Below are 20,543 nucleotides of genomic sequence, written 5' to 3' on the forward strand. Positions count from 1 at the left end.
ACAGATAGTTTAGGCCCATCCACACTTGGATGAAACTAAGCCTTGTCCTGATGGGGCAACATTGCCAAGACTATTGGTAAATATCGCACACATATCTCTGTAAACCTGCTCCTGGTAATAATAGAGCAATATATAAGGCAAGGAGCAGGTCCTGGTGGTTCAGGACATATCCTGATTACTGCATCTAAGCAGGGGTTATTTCATGGTGCAATTTAATGTTACGCTAGCCTACTGTATCCAGATAATCTCTGTACTGACCTGTCAATCAAAATGTAATTGGTATTCATAATGCAATGCTTTGTAATGAGGCTGAAGCGCTCCTATGTGTCTCATTACAAGAATTAATAGTTACATACATACACTATATAATGAATGCCAAAGGAATAGCTGGGCAACAGTTGAAGGAGAGCTACAAAGAACCACTTGTTTAAACTGTATTAGAACTTCTAGACATTTCAAAATTTACAATGCTTACACTTGTGTCTAAGCAGGTAGTATTCAAAGATTGTTCTCTTCCTGCTTAGACACAGGTGCAGACATATAAATATTTCAAATGTCTAAACATTCTCAAACATTATGCAGTGGGACAGTACTAAGTATTAAGTGTCTGTTAGGAGTACATGAGGTCATATTCCGGCTGCATTTTACGTGACATGACAACTATAAAAGTATTTGAACTTATAATTTCTTCTCCCCAGGCTTTTTTGCACAGCTAAATACTGTATACAAATAGGTCATTGTTTGCCCTGCTTGTCTTCAGAATTGATTATTCTTAATATATATCAGGGGCAAACGCAAGATTTGTTGAGGGGTTTCCACACCACGCCGCCAGTGGGCGTGACCAGCATGCATGGGGGCGTAGCTATAAATTTAGACAGTGCTTGGCTGCTCTCCAACTCTTCCCATCCCCTGCGTGCACTACTGTTAGGTGCACACAGCTCTCCCTTTTCAAGCAGAGCTGTGTGAAGCGGGAGCAAGGTCCAGCCACCTCAGTTATACAGTGCCCCAGGCTTTGAGGGGGGTTTCCAGGCACTAGGAAACCCCCCCTCTGTTTCCCTAAGTACATAAATAGTGATGTAAGCTCCACCTCGCCACTGTAGAACATTTACTGTATTGAATAAACCAGGAGAAATTATTTGAGGGATAAGGTTTTATTCAGCAAGACCAGAGTGCAGTTTTTATCCTCATTCATTTTTATTATTTATTCTAAATGTTTAACGTGACTTTGTTCCAGTTTAAAGGAAGTTGTCGACACTGAAGATGTAAAACCCAAGCTCCAATGTCTCCTGTCAAATCCAGACTTTTCTATGGTCACTGTTCAGTGTGAAGACAGTGGAATCCACTGGGAGACTAGCTCAAGCCGATGCTCAACACCTTGGGCATCAGAAGCCAGCACCACCTCCGATGTCTACAGCATGGAAAGTTCATCTGCCGGAACTCCTCCTGGTAAGGTTATCTTCATTTTGGACGAGGGCAAGCTACGCCGGAAGAAAGTTAGACCTTCGTCATCAGCTAAGTTTGCGCGGCAGTCGGCCCATCACAAGAAGAGTGTGGACAATCCCAAACAATCGGCTGATAACATGAGGGATTCTTTCAAGCAAGCCCTGGAAAAAGCTAAACGTCACCTGTCCACGCACACAGAAGAAGCTGGTAACACTGACAGTACTACAAGAAGTACTGACGTACTAGTTTCTGATGCGCCAAAACCGGAATTACGTTCAGAAAATATACCACAAGAAGAACAACCGGAACCTGCCGTAGCTGACTGCTCCAACGTCTCAACAGAAGAAACAGTGACACAATCAGAATGTGTTGGCACAGGTAGGCCAATATTTTCTTCCGTCTAAGTTGGTTTTCCAATATCATTAATTTAGGTCAGTTTAGCAAAACAGACGAGGTGAAAATCAGAGGCTAGATTTACTAAATTGCGGGTTTAAGTGGAGATGTTACCTATAGCAACCAATCAGCATCTAGGTATCATTCATCATCATCAGTTATTTATATAGCGCCAGTAATTACGCAGCGCTGTACAGAGAACTCATTTACATCAGTCCCTGCCCCAATGGAGCTAACAGTCTAAATTCCCTAACATACACACAAACAGAGAGAGAGACTAGGGTCAATTTAGATAGCAGCCAATTAACCTACCAGTATGTTTTTTGGAGTGTGGGAGGAAACCGGAGCACCCGGAGAAAACCCACGCAAACACAGGGAGAACATACAAAGTCCACACAGATAAGGCCATAATCAGGAATCAAACTCATGACCCCAGTGCTGTGAGGCAGAAGTGCTAACCACTAGGCCACGCATTTATTCAGTACATTCAAAAAAAATGACAGCTAGAAATCTTATTGGTTGCTATAGGCAACATCTCCACTTTTTAAAACCCTCAGTTTAGTAAATATACCCCCAGATCTCCTTTAGACAATACAGTAAATGACCTGTCAAAGCAGTTAGCCAACATCTCGTCTTATCTCATTAATCAACTGGAGAGTCAATCAGCTGAGGCTTTCTCATCACAGACAGTACATTGGGTGTCAGACCAAGGAAGGTTTCATTCATCATATTTTTCCAGTCTAATAGACAGTTTATTCCATATACTTCAGTCATCTACTGTAATACTAGATAAATATTATTTTCTCGCCTCATACTGACAAGTTAGACCAAAGATCATCTCCAGCAAATAATCCATTTGTAATGGTCCATAAATTAACATATTGGGTCTTATGCTAATTTGGGTGTATGACCATGTAATTAGCATAAAATACGCTGATTTGTTCTGCGTATGGCCACACACAGTAGTGTACAAGTACGTCTATGTGCACAGTTAGTATTATCTTACGTCTGGAGAGGTGGAACGGGGCAGGAAGGGGTACAGTAGAGGCCCCACCAGGTAACAACGCTGCTGACTCTACATCCCAGAACCTGCCAAGTGTAAATTTTGTTTATAGGATGAACATCATGAACACATTAGGGGCTAACACAAGCTGCCAACGGTTTACTATATTCAGCAAATTAATTTGTTAAAGTAGTGTGACATAAGAGGTGCACACTTAAATTTTAGCCTAGCATGAACAAAAAAATCAATAAGTAGAGCACCATGCCATTAAGGCAAATACAAAACATGTAGTGCACATGGTATAGGAAAAATATATAACTGATGTGTTGTTCGCAGAGAAAACGTGTAGACATTGCAGCCGAAAAATGATTATATATTATGTGTATTAAACCATGTGAGGCTATATGGTCATATTCAATATTCCAATTTTGCCTCGTATGCCAACAGATAGCCAGTACACACAGTATGTCCATACATGCCCCCATATAGCCTATATACACATACATGATCAAACTTTAGCCAGTATGCCTATGCAAGCCTTCCTATACATACCCCAGATTGTCAGTCCAGACATGCCCCCTATATAGTCTTATATGGCCTATACTATATCCAGATATAATGATAGAGACTATGGAAACATATGACATGATATGGGAGCACATGAGACAATATTACCTATATGAGAGCATATATACTCACCTGAACAATGGACAGCCTAGATCTTGGGGGTAGTGTGGTGGGGTCTGTAGCTTCGTTGTAGAGGTATAGTCTTCTCCCATGCCAATTTCTGGCCCATTTTGATCACTCATTGAATGTGAGCAAGCTTTAAGGGTAGCTCTAAAGGATAGTAATTATTGATTAGTATGTGAATATCAGTTTGCACATAGACAATCGCATAAACACAATTGATGAACCAAAATAGTCCATAGCTTCTAAAAAATGTTTAAATAGCAATGTATAGGGTATTCATACAGGGATCAGAGTCATTGCATGGAGACCACTCCATTGTCAGACATATTGCAGAGACCCCTCACCTCATACCCCAGCCCCTTCTCCAGGAAATGGAAGTATATAGCAGAGTACCGGCTTTGATGCATGAACTTCCTCCGAGAGTCTCCACGTCACTTACACATTGTCAGGAGGCTCCAGGCTCATCCGGTGCTTTTGAGTGACTCTGGGCTTTGTATATAGCACTGAAGGTCCCTGCAACCTCAGCCACTATCTGTTGTGTTTGGGCCACGATCCAGGGGAGTAAATGATTCTGGAGCTGATGGCCAGTTGCACTCATCACTTTTACTTTTTATAAGTTAGTTTACTATATTTTCTGCAAGTCACATGCTCTAAGATTTTGTCAATCAATTTGGTTGATTTCAACTAAACCTGTCCAGAAATTCAAGTATATGTCTCCTCATCCTGCACATTCCAAATCTAATCAGGAATTATTGAAGTCTTGTCAACTGATCATCACATAAGGATGTTTGTGTTGTCATAAGGCTCAATGATAACACCTAAACAGTGGGCATTGTGTCTGTGTGGACACATTTGTGGCAGACCCAGTGATTTGGCGATCCTGCAGTTTCACATACATCAGCAATATAGTCTCAAGTGTATTGGACAGATTACCTACTCACCAAATTGTAATGTTATTACAGGGTGTTACTCTCCAGTTCCTTGTCCCACAGATCTGTGGTACTTCTTTTGGGACTATCAAGGGCAATCGCAGTTTGAAGTGGTCTCACAGCAAGGAGGTGGTGAATAACTGTGACTAGGTAATCTGCCCACAGGTTGCCAAGTACTAGCCACTAATTTCATGCGATATTCTGCACCTGCTAATATGATGCTAGTATTGACATTGTAATTTTTGTAATAAGCATGGCTTATTCTGTTTTGTGACTTTTACTATAAATGTAATCATATGAATTCTTCATTAATGTTTTGTCTTCCAGAACCCGAATATACAGCACAGAACCCCATCATAAAATGTGACAGTGCTGTCTCAGCCACTTGTCCACCAAAGAATGTGCCTGAAAAGCAAATTATGAAGACAGTGAAACAACCCCGTGTGCAAAATACCATCAACACTACAAAATATAAGGGGCGCATCCCACAATCTTTAGTTGAAACTAAACCTGAAGTTTTATCAAGTAAGCATGATATTGACAGCTATCCACCATATGTCCTTTTAGAAATAAGCAGCGTTTTAGAAAACGTGGCTAAGTTGTGTAATCCTACAAAAGATCCACTGTCACAAAATCACGTAAATGACCCCCCCACCACTCAATCAAACGTGTTCAGTATTGTTTCCGATGGATCAGAAATATTAAATATCCTGGCCCCAGATCTTATATCTTCTGTTGACCAAGAAGCAAGCAAAGCAATGGAAGATAAACTGGAGTACTTGGAGGAAAACCCCATGCTCATACCCAAACAGCTATGTAATGAAGATGATATATCACCAACTAATATATATGAGGAACACGATGAAAAGGATAATGAGACAATTAAAGAAGATGTGAAGAATGGAATTCCTGACAACATAGACAATACAAATCCAGATAAAACTACTAATGAAATAGATTACTTTGAAAAATTTACTTTAGTTGACAACAAGATACCCATTGAGCCCGGCTTTAAAACATTAAATGACGAATATGAAATAGGCCATGTTACAATAGAACAACACGGTCTTTCTGTTGAAAGTGAACCAACCAACGATGACTCTGACTCTTATTTATTGCAAAGTTTGGATGAATCATTCTATGGTGTCTCTGTCAATGAAGACACCATAATATCACAGCCACCTTCTGAAAAATCTAGGCTAGAGGAAGACATGGAAAAGCGAGATAAGGGGGTAAAGACTAATGGAATATCCTTATTTAATCCAGACGAAGGCGTATTAACCAAATCTTTTTTTTTCCCCACTTCTTACCCCATAAACCCAGAACTTCTGGAAGAACCACCTGCCTTGGCATTTCTTTACTCAGACCTTTATGAACAAGCAAGAGGATGTAAAACAATAGATGGGCATGACCAGTCAGATGCAGAAAGTACCACTTCTGTAGCGACTTTTCATAGTAGAATTTCTGATGATGATGGTACTGGAATCTATTTTGAAAAATTTAATCTTAAAGATGAGATCCCAGAGGGTGCTGGCAAACCAGAGGAAGAATATTTTTACAGTGAGGAGGATAGTGAAGAGGATGAATTTTTAAGTTATGAAGATTTGCCTCGCGAGTCATCTTTGGATAAAGACCATTTACAGTCTACAAAACACAAGAAAGACACATCAACTCTCCCAAAAATAGATTGGTCAGAGCCATCAAAAACTGATGACTCTGTTCTATTGCTTGATGAAACTCTTACCACAGCTTTGTTGCGGGAAAGTTTAGATAATAGGCAAAATGTTGATGATGCTGTCGAGGAATCATTTGACCGCAAACAAAAAATTAATATAGAAGTTTCTGATTATGAACAAAAAGGAAATAAATTACAGTACAAACAGGATGTCCAGTTAGATGATAAAGCTAATTTGGTGAACGATACAAATAAAGTATCACCACCAGAAGAAGAACCAATACCAATGATAACAGAACAGGAACGTCTAGGAGATGATGAGGAAATTGCTGAGTCTTTAGATTATGTCATTATTTCTCAAGATGACCTTGAAGATGATGACATTTCTTTGAAGGAAATAACATTTGACGATCAAGACTCTTTGGGACACGAGGATGACTTGTTTTTGGATGCTACGCAAGAGTTCCATTCGGAACATGAAGAGGTTGGATTTGAGGTAGTAGAACATGAACAAAAACCAGCAGAGCCACCAGAAGCACCTCAAGAAGAGGACAATTCTCAGATTGACACATATTGCAACATGTGTAAAATTCCTATAGTCCCTATCGATGAGATTCTTAGTGACCATAAGGACCACGACGTGACGACTTTAGACAATGCCGTGAATTTAATGAAGGTAAGTGTTTCATAGATAAATAATTTGTGCTGTATTATATTCACACTCTGTACATTTGATATATACATAGATAAGTGCAGTATATATGTTCCTCACTCATGAGCAGAGCCTGCACTACCCTTTTTTAACATCTGCATTTATTTGTTCTTCTTTGGATGTGCCTGTTTTATGTATGTCCTGTTTTCCCCACTGTACGCCGCTGTGGATCAAGGCGGCCTCTTCCAATTCAACAACAATAATAAAGCAAAATATCACATATTTATAGAATCGTTTGTGTCCATGTGTTTCACCAGACCTTTATGGCTCGAAGAATGGTGTCATTAGCCCTGCCCCCAAAAGGATTGTCACTATTTTGGTCCAATGAAAACAGGGACGAAGCCATGATGGCTGCGCATCCGTTTAATTTACAGAGGTGGACGGGATTAGGGAGAATTGCCTGCTCTCCCGGGAGTCCGGGAGGACTCCCAGAAATTTGGGAGTCTCCCAGACATTTCCGAGAGAGTAGGCAACTATGCCCTTATCGCTCAAAAGTCATAAGTCATCTGATTCTCTACACGAGCCCTTTCTGTTTTCAGGTTTGTCATTTTTTGTGCGCCTGCTTGCTTTTATGGTGTTTTTGACTAGGGTCTGACCTTCTTATTGTATTCAACCTTCATCTGTTGAATGTGTTTCATAGTCAATCAGATCATGATAATGTCCACAACAGCAGGGGAAATGTGACCTGTTAGAGGCAGTCCTGTCCACTTGTGTGTTTATGTTAGTGCCCAGAGGGCTGCATGTGACAAGGGCAGTGTCATGATGTGAGAAGGGGAATGGTAGTCACAGACTGAGAGTTGGATAGTGGAAGGAGCACGGACCTCCAATAGCTCAGATACATGATGTGAGGCTCCTATCACACTAATGCTGGAAGATTGTAGTGTCAAATGCACCTGTGTATGAAACAATCTTCATACATTCAATGTTTAGTCTTTTAGTTGTACTGTATTCATCTTTTAATTCTCCAGTTTGATTGGGCTGAGGTTTTACCTAACTTTTAAGTTGTTTGAAGGAAAGTCCATGAAGCGAGTCTCTTATCACCTAGTATTTGCTTTTCTTATTAGATTCTTGCTTGTATATATAATTATAACTCATTTGCCTAAAGAATTGCATACTGTATATTCCACCTTCGCTGAGTTTACTCTGTGTCCGTCCTGCTAAACAAGTACCACCAGCATAAATGCACATTCTTCACTATTTTAATATCATTTATTTAATCTGTTCATACAATGCTAAAACTAATATTGGCATATGGCACATAACTAGGTACATACATGGACTCTATCCAAAACAATCCAAAACGCCCTGATCCTGCAAAATGTTGTGCTAAATATTGCTTTAAATAGTGAGCACTTGAACAAAGACAGACACAAATGACATTTGTAATTGGTAGTTGTATTGCATGTTTTGCACTTTGCGTAAATGAGAGTTTGAGAATATTGCTGCATTAGCTCAGTAGACCATTTATCTCATCGACATACAATTCTCAGTAGCGATGAGAATAAAATAGATGTAAATTATCTTTGCCTGATAATGTATTTTCTTTGAAGAACTCCATGGCAGCCCTAACGTAAGGACGTATGGATCCAGTCCCCCAATCACCCCAGAAGGTATATAGTATAAAGTGCAACCTTCCTTATCTTTCAAATGTCTTCCAAGCTGTATCTGAAAAATATCTCCCAAGAACATGGATGTGAAATTGGGGCTGCCATAGAGTTCTTCAACGAAAAGAAATGATCAGGTAAATATCATTTGTATCTTTACTTATCAGACTCCATGATCTACCTAAGCAATTAATATGGGGGGACAGGGCAATAAAAAAACAACACTTCAAATTAACTTATGCTCACAAAACAAGTGTTTGTATTGATCAATTGCTTTAAGAAACTTTCTTGCAAACTGAGTATGATCAGAAGCCATAACGTCCAGAAGATAATGTCTGTAAAATGTATGGATTGATGACCAAGTTGTGGCTGTACAAAGGTCCTCTGCTGATGCCTGTGTCTTGTGATCTGAGGATGTCACCATTGCTCTTACGAAATGTGTCTTCAATATTCTTGACACCTCACGCCTTTTAATCTTATAGACCTGTGCAATAACTTCTGTGCCAGCATAGTTTTGGAAGAACCTTGTCCTTGTTATGGACCTTCAAGCTGTACAAAGAGATGATCTGTCTATTTGATGTCCTTTATTCTGGATAGATACATAGACATTGCTTTTGCCAAATCAATACTATGCAACTTTCTTTAAATCTCATTAGTTGGCTCTGGATATAAAGCAATACAGTTTCCTGGTTCACATGAAAAAGGATTTGTTTGAAGAGTCACCTGGTTCTCCCACTCTTCTGGTGGATGTGATGGCAATCAAAAATATTACAGAAAGTGAGCATTTTTTAATGATACTTTCTGTAATGGTTAAAAGGATTCTACTATTAGAGCTTCTAAAGCATGAATGAGGTCCCAAGGTACCACAATTTTTTTTTGATGCAAGGTCGGATTGTCTTTGCTGCTTGAAAGGAAATTTTGATTACATCATGTGATATTACTCTTGTGTCCAGAAGCATACGTAATGCAGACACCTGTGCATGTCCATTCTGTAAGCCTTCTTGAAGAAAGTCCAATATTTGCGGTATATTAACTTATAATGTATAGGTTTCCATACTCTGTAATATGCTATAGAAGAATGTATCTTTCTTCACTGTGTAGTAACACTGCAATCACTTTGTCAGAAACACCTTTACTCTTCAGTAGTGACCACCCAATCTATACGTCATCAAAGAGAGATTCTCCAGAATTGGGTGTAAAACTGGTCCCTGATGTAAAAGGTCTGAACGACTTGGTTGTTCAAGGAACATCTCCCAAATAATGAACTGCGAGGCCAAAACAGAAGATTTTCTATCACTTCTACAGATTCTTTTTTTATTTCCTTCAATGTGGGTGCAATTGGAGGAACAAGGAAACACATATCCTAGTTTGAACTTCCAAGGTCTTGATAGGGCATGTATCATTTGTTCTTGTGGTTCCTCGTGATCTTTCTACTCTGCTGTCCTGGCTTATTGCCATCAGATCTATCTGTGGGATCCCAAACCTTTCTTCTATTTGTGTTAACAATTCTATTTTCAATGTCCATTCTCTGGATGGATCTATTATCAGCTGATATAGTCTGCGACCTTGTTGTCTTTTCCTGGTACATGAAGTGTTGACGGAGACTTCAGGTTCTTCTCTACCAATGACATGTCTGCTTATAAATACTACTACTGTCCTGTTGTCTGACAAGACTCTTAGGTGTTTGTGTTGTAATTGAGGCTTACAGTTTTGTATTACAGGCTACACTGCTCTTGCTTCCAGGATATTTGCATGTAGTCTCTTTTCTATTTGACTACACACATCCTGTATTATTTCTGTGCCCCCCAATCTTTGGAGCCTGAATCTGTTGTTACCACCATCCATTCTGGTTCTGAGAGGTCGTTTCCTCTTTCCTTCATTGTTGGATCTTCTCACCAGTCTAGAGACCTCTTGTTATTTTGTGTCAGTCTTACAGGTTGCCTCAGAGATTTTGGATTGTGATCCCATAGTTTGTGTACCTCTAGTTGCACCTTCTTCATCTGCCAACTCGTCCATGGAAGGACGACTATGGTTGAGGAAAACTTTCCTAGGATATTCCAGCTGTAGAATTGTTTGTATTCTGTCAGGAGACACTGATTTTTCTTTTGCTGTATCTATCTGTACTCCTAGAACTTTCAGCCGTCCAGGTGGCATCAGATGACTCAATGAGATTTATGATCCAGCAATATTCATGTAAAAATGCAATTACCTTGGTTGTCTTGGTTTTGGCACTGTTTTCAAAGGTATGGCATCACTGCAATACACTGCTTCCCGAGGACAGTTATCAGGACCACTAGCACTTTTGCAAAAGTCCTGGGAGCAGTTGAAAGGCCAGATGGTAGCCACAAAAACTGGGAATGGTGTTTGGTACTTCAGACTCTGAGCAGGTTATGATGCTGAGGTACAATTGGATGTTATGAAATCACTTATGCTAATTGGGGACACACACATCCTCTGCACAGCTGCGGTTTTGGTCCAATCTTTTAATTGTTTAAATTATTTGAATAGGTAATAATCGCAAATCTTATGATAAGGATTTTTTTGTTTGTTTTGTTTTAACGTGTATTTTATTGTTGATATATAAGACTTACAGTGCGCCATAAAGATTGTGTTTTGGGATGTTAAGAAATCTCCTACTTCTACCACCTTGAGGATGGCACTTACAGACTCCATGTGGAAATGTTTTGCCTTTACCAACTGATTGTGTTTCCTTGTCTAGGACAGTTCAGATGTTTCCTGACTGTTTTTCTACCAGAAAGAGTCTGGACTAAAATTCGGTTCCTTTCTTATCCATAGGTACTGGACACATTTACTTAAAATACTTGTTTTTCTAATAGAATTTGTAGGCTACTATGTAATGCCTTCTTTTGCACTAGGTTTTGTGGATCTTGTGACTTTATGAAAAACTTTTCCCCTGGGCACCTTGTGAAACTCTATCTTATACCCATTATTCCCAGTGGTCCTGTGTAGTGTGTCCAAGCCTCCACATACCTTGAAATCCTTCTGTCCATCAGCATTGCTGGAGTCTATGACAGCCGCTACAGTAGAAGCCAAACTTCTATCTGAAAGTGTAATAGTGTCTAAAGATGCTTGACCTAGGAAATCAATCCTTTTCTTTACAGTTTTTGTAGCAAGTATCGTCTTCTTTTTCTTAAATATCAGAATAAAGAATATTGATCCAGATTATGATGGCCCTGGAGACTGAACCCATGGCTGTTCCAGGTTTATTTGTGGTGCCTGTGGAAATATGCAATTTATTTCAAATGGTTTTCCATTTTTCTTTCCATTGGTTCTCTGAATGAGCCTCCATCCTCTAATGGTATAGCAGTCTTTGAAGAACGGTGGTAGTCTTAATAACAATTCAAACAAATCTGACACTGCATACCCAGACAGGAACACACCGATGGTGTCTTCCTCGACAGGCTCTTGACAGCGACTGCTTGTAACACACACTTGAAAGGATTCCGATTAATGAACATGACATCCGCCTACAATGACATCTATTTTAAAAGCCACTGTATGTTGGTGTTAATGTGTTAATTTAAGGAGGCGCCAGCTGTACAATGTGCTTTACAAACGCTTGTACATTTTCCAGCTGGTAAGTTAGTGGAGGAATGGGTCCAGGGACTTCCACTCCCTACTCTACCTCAGCCTTAAAGAGACAGAACAAAAGATAAGGAAGGATTGGAGGAGCCCACTGTACACCTTGCGGGGGTGACAACTTTTTTCCTGTCTATACTCAGCTCACTGGGGGACTAAACCCATATGTTAGAGCTTCCATGGAGTCTGATAATGAAAGCTGTTGTGGGAGGCAGAGAGCTGTTGGCTGGGCTAATACCACGTACTAGGCAAACCGAGAGGGGGGTTTCCTAGTGCCTGGAACCCAGCTCCAAGCCTTATGGCACTGTAATTGAGGTGGCTGGGCCCTGCCCCCGCTTCACACGGCTCTGCTTGAAAAGGGAGAGCTGCGTGCACCTAACAGTAGTGCACGCAGCATTGCCCATGTATATTATAGGGATAGGAAGAGTTGGAGAGCAGCCAAGCACTGTCTAATGTTATAGCCACACCCCCATGTATGCTGGTCACGCCCACTGGTGGCGTGATGTGGAAACCCCCCTCTACAAATCCTGCGTTTGCCCCTGACCTACTCAGTCCTTCACAAGGGCCTATCATCTCCCAGAGTCTGTAAGTTGCGGGAACTTTTAACTTGTTTACTTTTAATTTAGATGAACTGTCTGCTTTCCCCCATTTATCCTCACATCATTTATCTTTCTGTCGGATGGTTCCCTATATTAGACAGACCATAATCCATCAATGGTGGTGTACACCTTCACTTCTATTCATATAGAAGTGCAATCACTATCACTGTTTTGGCTGTCTTATCGTAATCACAGTTTATAACATCTGCACAAATTATAGGGTGTTTGGTTGCTTTAAATACTGGTGAGAAACATACATTCATTAAGATTTGGGAGCTCAGGTTGTCATGCCGTATTTAGATTTAAATGCCCGTCTTTTCCACTTTGATGCTTATTCTGGCTACTACTCACCCCCCCCCCCCCCCCCTCCCCATTTTTGTTATTGAAATTCATAGGGGTAGATTCAATTCCTAGCAATGTTCTTTCTATGGTAATATATGCACAGTACGGTAATTTCAACACTGATTTTTGCTCGCAGCGCTGTGAAGTTACCGTACTGAATCTACCCCATAATGTGTGTTTGTGTGTATGTAATAGTTTGTTAGATAGTGTTGTTAGCATTTGCAACCTTTATTTTTTGTAAATGGAATGTAACGCTAAATGATTTAAAAAGATCCTTTTTTACATGTTTTTACATATTTTGTTTTCAGAGTAATTTGGAGGATCTCTTAGAGAGACTGCAGGAAAGCTCCTTGAAAACAGAGGATTTTGTTACTAGAGTTGAGGCGTTATTTAATGACGTTGAAGTAAGTATTATAGTTATATTATTTTTCTATCAATATTTTACAGACTTTAATTTAATTTTCTGTCTAATTCCAAATTAATCACTAAATTCGGATAGTAATGTTACAGAAAGCACATGTCTAGTTTTGGTTGTCACCATTTCTCAACTATATCATACCTATTAGTATTTATAATTATTATATTATAATTAATCTTAAATGTGCAAATTGTGCATATTGATGTACAAGAAAAGTCTGTGCAATCAGTGGAAGACAGACAAGATTTGCCAGATTATCTGTATCATTTATGTGGAACTTGGCACCAAGACATTCAACTGAACCTTTACATGATCTCATCTTCATGTTTCATTGTTTGTGTTTTGTTATCGAAACCATATCACCAAAAATAATGGTAAATTTGTTAATAATTCAACTTAATGGGGCTAGTCACCTTCATATAAATTTATTTTAATGGTTTATAAATTCCCTTACAACTTTTAATAAATAAATAACTTGCATAGCCCTAGATTGTATAAAAGCCTTGGTTATAAACGTAGAATGAAGTTAGAAAGATAAATCGTAGTATTTAATAAAAGAGTGAATGTTGTCAGAAGACTGAAAATTCCTTACTCATTTGTATTTATTCCTCTAATTATGTTTCTTGATCAGCCTGTTATAGAGCTATTCACTTAAACTTGTTTTTTTATTTTATTTAATCTACAACTATATATTGCCTGTGACCTAGGGCCTGATTCATTAAGGATCTTAACTTGAGAAACTTCTTATTTCAGTCTCCTGGACAAAACCATGTTACAATGCAAGGGGTGCAAATTAGTATTCTGTTTTGCACATAAGTTAAATACTGACTGTTTTTTCATGTAGCACAGAAATACTTGATAGCTTATTTGTACACTGAAATTTAAAGTTGATATTTGTGTGCTACATGAAAAAACAGTCAGCATTTAACTTATGTGCAAAACAGAATACTAATTTGCACCCCTTGCATTGTAACATGGTTTTATCCAGGAGACTGAAATAAGTAGTTTCTCAAGTTAAGATCCTTAATGAATCAGACCCCTATTCTGTATTACCTACATAGAAAAATTGTGCAGAAGCAGAGAAGTGTTTGGCAGAGGAGAATGAAAAGATGGTTGAAAAAGTGGTTGCCCAGCATAAGGAGAAGAGGGAGAGCTTTGAGGAGATAAAGAAGATGAAGATGGATTACTTGTATGATCAGATGGTCAGTTTCCAGCAGAATGTGGACACAGCAAAGGAAATCCTCGAGAAAGCTGTAAAGGATATGGATGAGCCGGATTCTGTTGTGTTCCTGAACGTAAGTCCGTCAAACTGTATACATTTCTATGTACAAGGTTTGCTCATTTTGCAATTTGTAGTTCATCAAATCTTTATTACAACATCACAATAGGCAAATGGACACTTACAATAGACCAGTGGTCAGGGAACAGGGGTAAATTACCCCAAATGGGGTAAAAATGAAATTCCTGGGGGTAATTCTGCCGATTCACATGCTGTCAGTTGGATTGTAGACCCCTTTAAATGTGAAATTGCTGTTGTACCAGAAGAGCCTCAAGGGTTGGCAGAGGCACTCCTTGAGCTTAGATGTAATAATGAAGCATGTATTGCATTTGAAAACAAAGCAGATCTGTCATATTTTTGGATGTCAACAGCTGCAAAGGCATTCAAAAAAGCACATGAGGAGGCAGTCAAAAAGTTGCAGCCTTTTGCAACAATCTACCTTTGCGAACAAGGATTTTCCACTCTAACGAACAAAAAAACAAAGCAGAGAAATCGATTGGACGCTGAAGACTATCCAAATTGCTCTGTCATCAAAATGCCCCAATATTGATGCTCTCGTATCAAAAATTAAGTAACATCATTTCTCCAAAACCTGAAGTTTTGAAGTTGAAGCTTTCAAAGAAATTTTGAATAGATTCAATAAAATTTTGAATTCCAATAATTAATAATATATGATTTCCTTCCCTTCAAATCAAGGGGGTAACATCGGCGTATCTAAATATATTTTGGGGTAAAAGGTAAAAAAGTTCCCTGACCCCTGCAATAGACTAATATGCATTACCTTTCTCTAAGTTGTGTCTCTTTTCTTTCTTGTGCAACTCATTCAATCCAGACTATGCATTTTCTTCATAGAGACCATGTTAGCACAAAGTATGATCATACCTAGATTAGCTTCACTCAGTTGGGTAGGTACCACAACGTACCAAGCTAATCTTATAAACAATGTGGTGCTGAATTTCTGGGATGCTAATCTCCCACCTAGTCTGTCCTGTGTGGAATGGCCAGCCATACAAAACAAACGTATTGTTGTAAACCCTACCAAAGGAAAGGTCACAAAGAGATTTATTGAATATAAAAGAAATAATGGAGATATTTTACAAAGCCAAAATGACTTGTTTTTTACATGGCTGCTGCAATGGATCACCCAGAACAGGCCTCCTCTGTGCAGTCGGGAGATGCCTCAATTTATGGAGTGTTAGAAAAATCTTTTGAGGGAAACTGTGCAAGAGTGTAAATGCCACATCAAAGTCCAAACTTGTACCCTATTAGTACTACAAAACATTCTCCTAAAATACTGATCAGTTTAGCCTCATTTATTTACTTATTTCCTTTTAGAATAAAAACATTTACCCTGCTGGTGATAACAGAGAATACATAGTGTTTGGTGTATAATATTGATGTATTTTTCTTTTTCCAGACTCATAATGACATCAATAGCAGGTACAGTTCCTCTTGTTCATGCAGTGCAAGGAATGTGTGTGCAAAATAAACCTTACTGGAGTCTACTCACTGGAGGCTGTAATATGCGCTGTATTCATAATATATAGAGAATGCTCCATTTAACATTATAGCTACTCTCTCAGTCCAAATGTTGTTGGGCCATTTTGAAATGTTATGACGAGAACCCAGTGGATTTTGTTATCATTATTTTAATTGTGGGCAGAGTTTATGGGTCGCTCTAAAGTAACATATGGAGTATTGATTCCTATATGAATCTGTGTTCTCAGGCAGATAGTTCACAAAAAAACAAAACAAAATGGACCAAAGCTTCTAAATGAAAACAGACCATAATTACAGATTTGTACATTATTATTACGCTCTCTTTATAAAGCAGTGACATATTACGGAGCACTGTACATGGAGGTGATCATGATATACAAATTACACACAATATCATGAAACAGAATGTAAGGTTTCCTTGGCCACGATCAGCTTATAATGTAAGAGGTGCGGAGAACACTTTATACAGAAGGTAGCGGGATCACAATTGTGGCTGCATGTGGCTATCGTAAGGCAGCAGCATTATGTGTCGCCAGTTATAAAGCAGCCATTGGTGACTGGCACTACTGCCTACAGACGTTGGTGTAATGTGGCTGGAATGAGCAGAGTCAGTGTAAGGGGGAGACATGAACTAGTCGTTGTAGGAATCTCACAGCAGCAGCTGCATCTATGAATTGTATTACCTGAGCCTCTTATATCTTCTGGTTCTAGAGCAGACTGCTGCATTCATGCGGCACTGGCACTGTTGTGGCTGTGTGTAGCCCTGTACAGGGCCGTAGTGAGGGCAGCACGGGCCACTGCTGTCTGTTACACAAATCACAGCCCCAGGTATACATGGGGCTGCTGCAGAATCCGAACCAGCAGATCGCGGTATAGGAGGCAGGGAGAGGGGGGCACCGTGCTGCAGAGGCGCTCCACCCATTATTGATTGTCACGGAACTAAGGGCACAAAGCTTGCTGGTTTCAACACTACTCACCAAAGAGGTGCGGAGTCTAACGTGTCCCAGGTCTTCGCCAGGAACCCCCGCAAGGTAGTATGGACTTTGCTGCGGGAGACACGCAGGTCGCAGACCTCAGAGGGAGCAACCAGTGAAACGTTAGGATGGAAGAGGAGTTAGGCGGGCCGGGTCAAGCCATATAATCAGGGGATGCCAATAGGGAAGTCCGTAAGCGTGGTCAAATAATTAGCCGGGTCAGGTATCAGGAGCGCTGGAGATAGGAGGGAGGTCAAAACGTAGCCGGGTCAAAACACATGGAACACTGGAAATAAGAATAGAACGATAGCCGGGTCATACACTGGAGACACAAAGAATTCAGAATAGCTCTGAAGTGCTGGAGATTAGTGGACCTAATACTCTGGCACCCACCAGTTATTTATAGTGAAGAGGGGATGGCCTACCTATTGGCAGTGGTGACGCTGAACACCACCGCCGGAATCTGCAAGTAGCGCCCCATTGCTAGGCAACGGGAAGCGCCGCCGACGGGGACCTGGAAATGCATCTGGTTGCCTAGCAACCAGGCGCTTGTCAGCGGAAACATGCGTCCCTGTGCGACGGACACAGCATGGAGACGGCGCCTGACATTGATGTTGCCATCATAGAAGCAAAGTTGACTAAGGAGCTGATTATGTGGGAGGTAGGGCACAGAGCCGATCGTAAGCACAACCATCATTATCTGCAGTCCACATGCCAATGGCTTTTTTTTCTTTTTTTTTAGCCCACTGGATGCGTACACCTTGGTTTTATAGCAGTGCAACTCGATGGTATGTCCAGTGAACAGCACGGTGCACACTTAGTAGCTCATGAGTGCAATTTGCGGTCCTAACGTAAAATACAGACCACAAAAATTGTGCTCTTGGTTATGTTGAGTTGCACCTATCTTAAGATGTGGTGTGCGGACATCACGGAGCGCACATTGTCAGCAATTACGGTAATAATCTCCACTCATTTTTCTTCGCACCTCTATGAAGTGAAAGGAAAAATGAGTGGAGATTTTGCAGAAATCTCTGACGTGAAGTGTCTCACATACGCTTCGGAGACACGTTGCGGCTAATTGAATTTCCCCTTCAGTGTGTTGGAAGGTGGCCACGTAGAAATAATTAGGGACCTATATATTAAGCCTTAAACATTCTGGAAATGGCTTCGGATCCCCCTCGCTCAGGCTTTGTGCTCTCCCCTCCGTTAAATAGCGAATATAGAGTCATTGTCGGGACATCCTCTTACCGGATGCGCTGTCCATGCATGATTTTTTAACAAATGGCTGCATTATTTCATCCCCTATCATTGCCATATGGGGTGATAATTAAAAAAAGCACATTCATAAATCGCACCATTTTTATACTTTTTTTAAAAATCGGGGTGGAAGTTGTGATTTCAGTATGACCCCATGAACCTTATGCCAGTAAGTCTTTGTGTATAATCTGCCTGAAACTCAATCCCGCTATTGTACAGTGCTTCACAATATACTGGCATTTTATTAATAATGTGAACTGTTTAGACAGAACGTTGTCCTTGTACCAATATTTACAGAGGCGGCTTAGTTGTTGGTTTTACATTTTATGAAAACTGAATAACTGGGAAAGAATTACATGAAATATAAGTGTCTCTTATGATTGTAGGCATCATGTTAAAGTAAAAGGATTTCATATTTATGTGAGCAGTGAAGTCTCTAAAAGAACTTCTATCTATCCCATTATATTTACCAACAATAAACTAGAGACACACCAGTTTCTCCAGTTACCTCTATGCAGCAGTCACCACTGATTAGACTCTTGTGCATGAACAATATTACCATTTATGTGTATGCTGGTTTTCAGAATAATCTTTTTTTCTTTTAATGAATGAATTTGTGTGGACTTATTACTTTTCTGAGTGCCTCTGTCTTTACCAACAATAATACCAGGTCACAAAGAAGCTGTTTAATGAAACATAATGGGTCTGATTCATTAAGAAAAGTAAGGCAAAAAAATGAATAAGTTTGCTCCTGGACAAACCATGTTACAATGCAAGGGGTGCAAAAAAATAGTATATTATTTTGCACATAAGATAAATACTGGCTGTTTTATCATGTAGCACACAAATAACTGATAGCTTTATTTGTACACTGAATTTTAAAGTTGATCTAGGACATGCCCTACACCAACTATAAATCTGTCCCACAATTTAAATTTGCCTCTCCCTCCATTGCAACATGGTTTTGCCCAGGTGCAAAGTTCCTACTATATTTTGCTTAACTTTCCTTAATGAATCAGGCCCAATATTTTGTTATTTTATGTGTCTTCAGTGGTTGAGTTGGGCTAGTATACCGCCACTTCTCCTACTACTTTTATACAGTTCACTTACATTTTTCTTACAGCCATTTCTATAATTATGTGATTTTGAGTTGAACGCAAATTGCGTTTTTTCATCTGAGCCTGCACATAAACTATTACTTTTGGAACTAGCACTAGACACCCACAAAGCAACTTTCGTTCAACTCAGCATGAACCCCGATGTGTATTACAATTGGAATAACAGGCAGAAAATAAAGATATATACTTTCCACAAATCTTCCTGTGATTGCTTTCATGAAGTTAATTCATTTCGAGAAAATTATACCAAAAGTTAGTCAGCTCCATCTCCCAAATATAGGAATACCAAATAGGTGTGATAGTCATGGCTTACAGGTAAATTATTTATGAAGAGACCTGGTTCCATTTGAAATCAGAAGTTGATTCCGACAACATGTTTATTTTTTTTAACCAAACCTTATGTGTTACAGGGGCTCTGATGGCTGTTACCTATTACCAGCACTGACAGACCTGTCACAATATTGCACTAATTCTATAAACACTGATGTGCAATAGAGACCAGGGGGTAAATGTATCAAGCTGAGAGTTATCCGTCAGGTTTGAAAAACCAATCAGATTCTAGCTGTCATTTATTTAGTACATTCTACAAAATGACAGCTAGAATCTGATTGGTTGCTATAGGCAACATCTCCACTTTTCAAACCCGCCGGAAAACTCTCAGCTTGATACATTTACCCCCAGGACTTCCTTATAACCTCTTATTGTGCTAATCAGATGTCATAGAGAAGTCAGTGTTTATCCTAAACATTATGTTCTACAATTACTGCACCATGAATTGAATAAAACTTTAGTTGACAACCTTGGTCTAGTGATTATAGCACAGGAGTGTCTTGTCTCTATTCTTTATTAACATTTATAATGCCTATATTGGTTGTTATCACTTGCCAAATGAGTCTAAACCAATCTCAGGGCTTGAACCAGGACATAGAAACATGACAAAGTTTACACAGCATGTAGCATTATAGAGAAACGCATAAGGTGTAATACACCTACTGTATATTGTGAAA

At 39.6% G+C, this 20,543-nt stretch overlaps 1 protein-coding gene across 1 annotated transcript in view; it reads left to right on the plus strand.

The window, feature by feature from the left end:
• CMYA5 (cardiomyopathy associated 5) overlaps positions 1 to 20,543 on the plus strand; it is a 64,866-nt gene that overhangs the window by 3,537 nt on the left and 40,786 nt on the right. Inside the window, exons 2-6 of the mRNA XM_075182379.1 lie at positions 1,235 to 1,821; positions 4,786 to 6,809; positions 13,299 to 13,394; positions 14,470 to 14,703; positions 16,105 to 16,127. Of these exons, the coding sequence (XP_075038480.1) occupies positions 1,235 to 1,821; positions 4,786 to 6,809; positions 13,299 to 13,394; positions 14,470 to 14,703; positions 16,105 to 16,127 (2,964 nt within the window). The remainder of the gene's footprint in view (positions 1 to 1,234; positions 1,822 to 4,785; positions 6,810 to 13,298; positions 13,395 to 14,469; positions 14,704 to 16,104; positions 16,128 to 20,543) is intronic.

The sequence above is a fragment of the Mixophyes fleayi genome, chromosome 1 (genome assembly GCF_038048845.1).
Source record: "Mixophyes fleayi isolate aMixFle1 chromosome 1, aMixFle1.hap1, whole genome shotgun sequence".
Taxonomy (NCBI): domain Eukaryota; kingdom Metazoa; phylum Chordata; class Amphibia; order Anura; family Limnodynastidae; genus Mixophyes; species Mixophyes fleayi.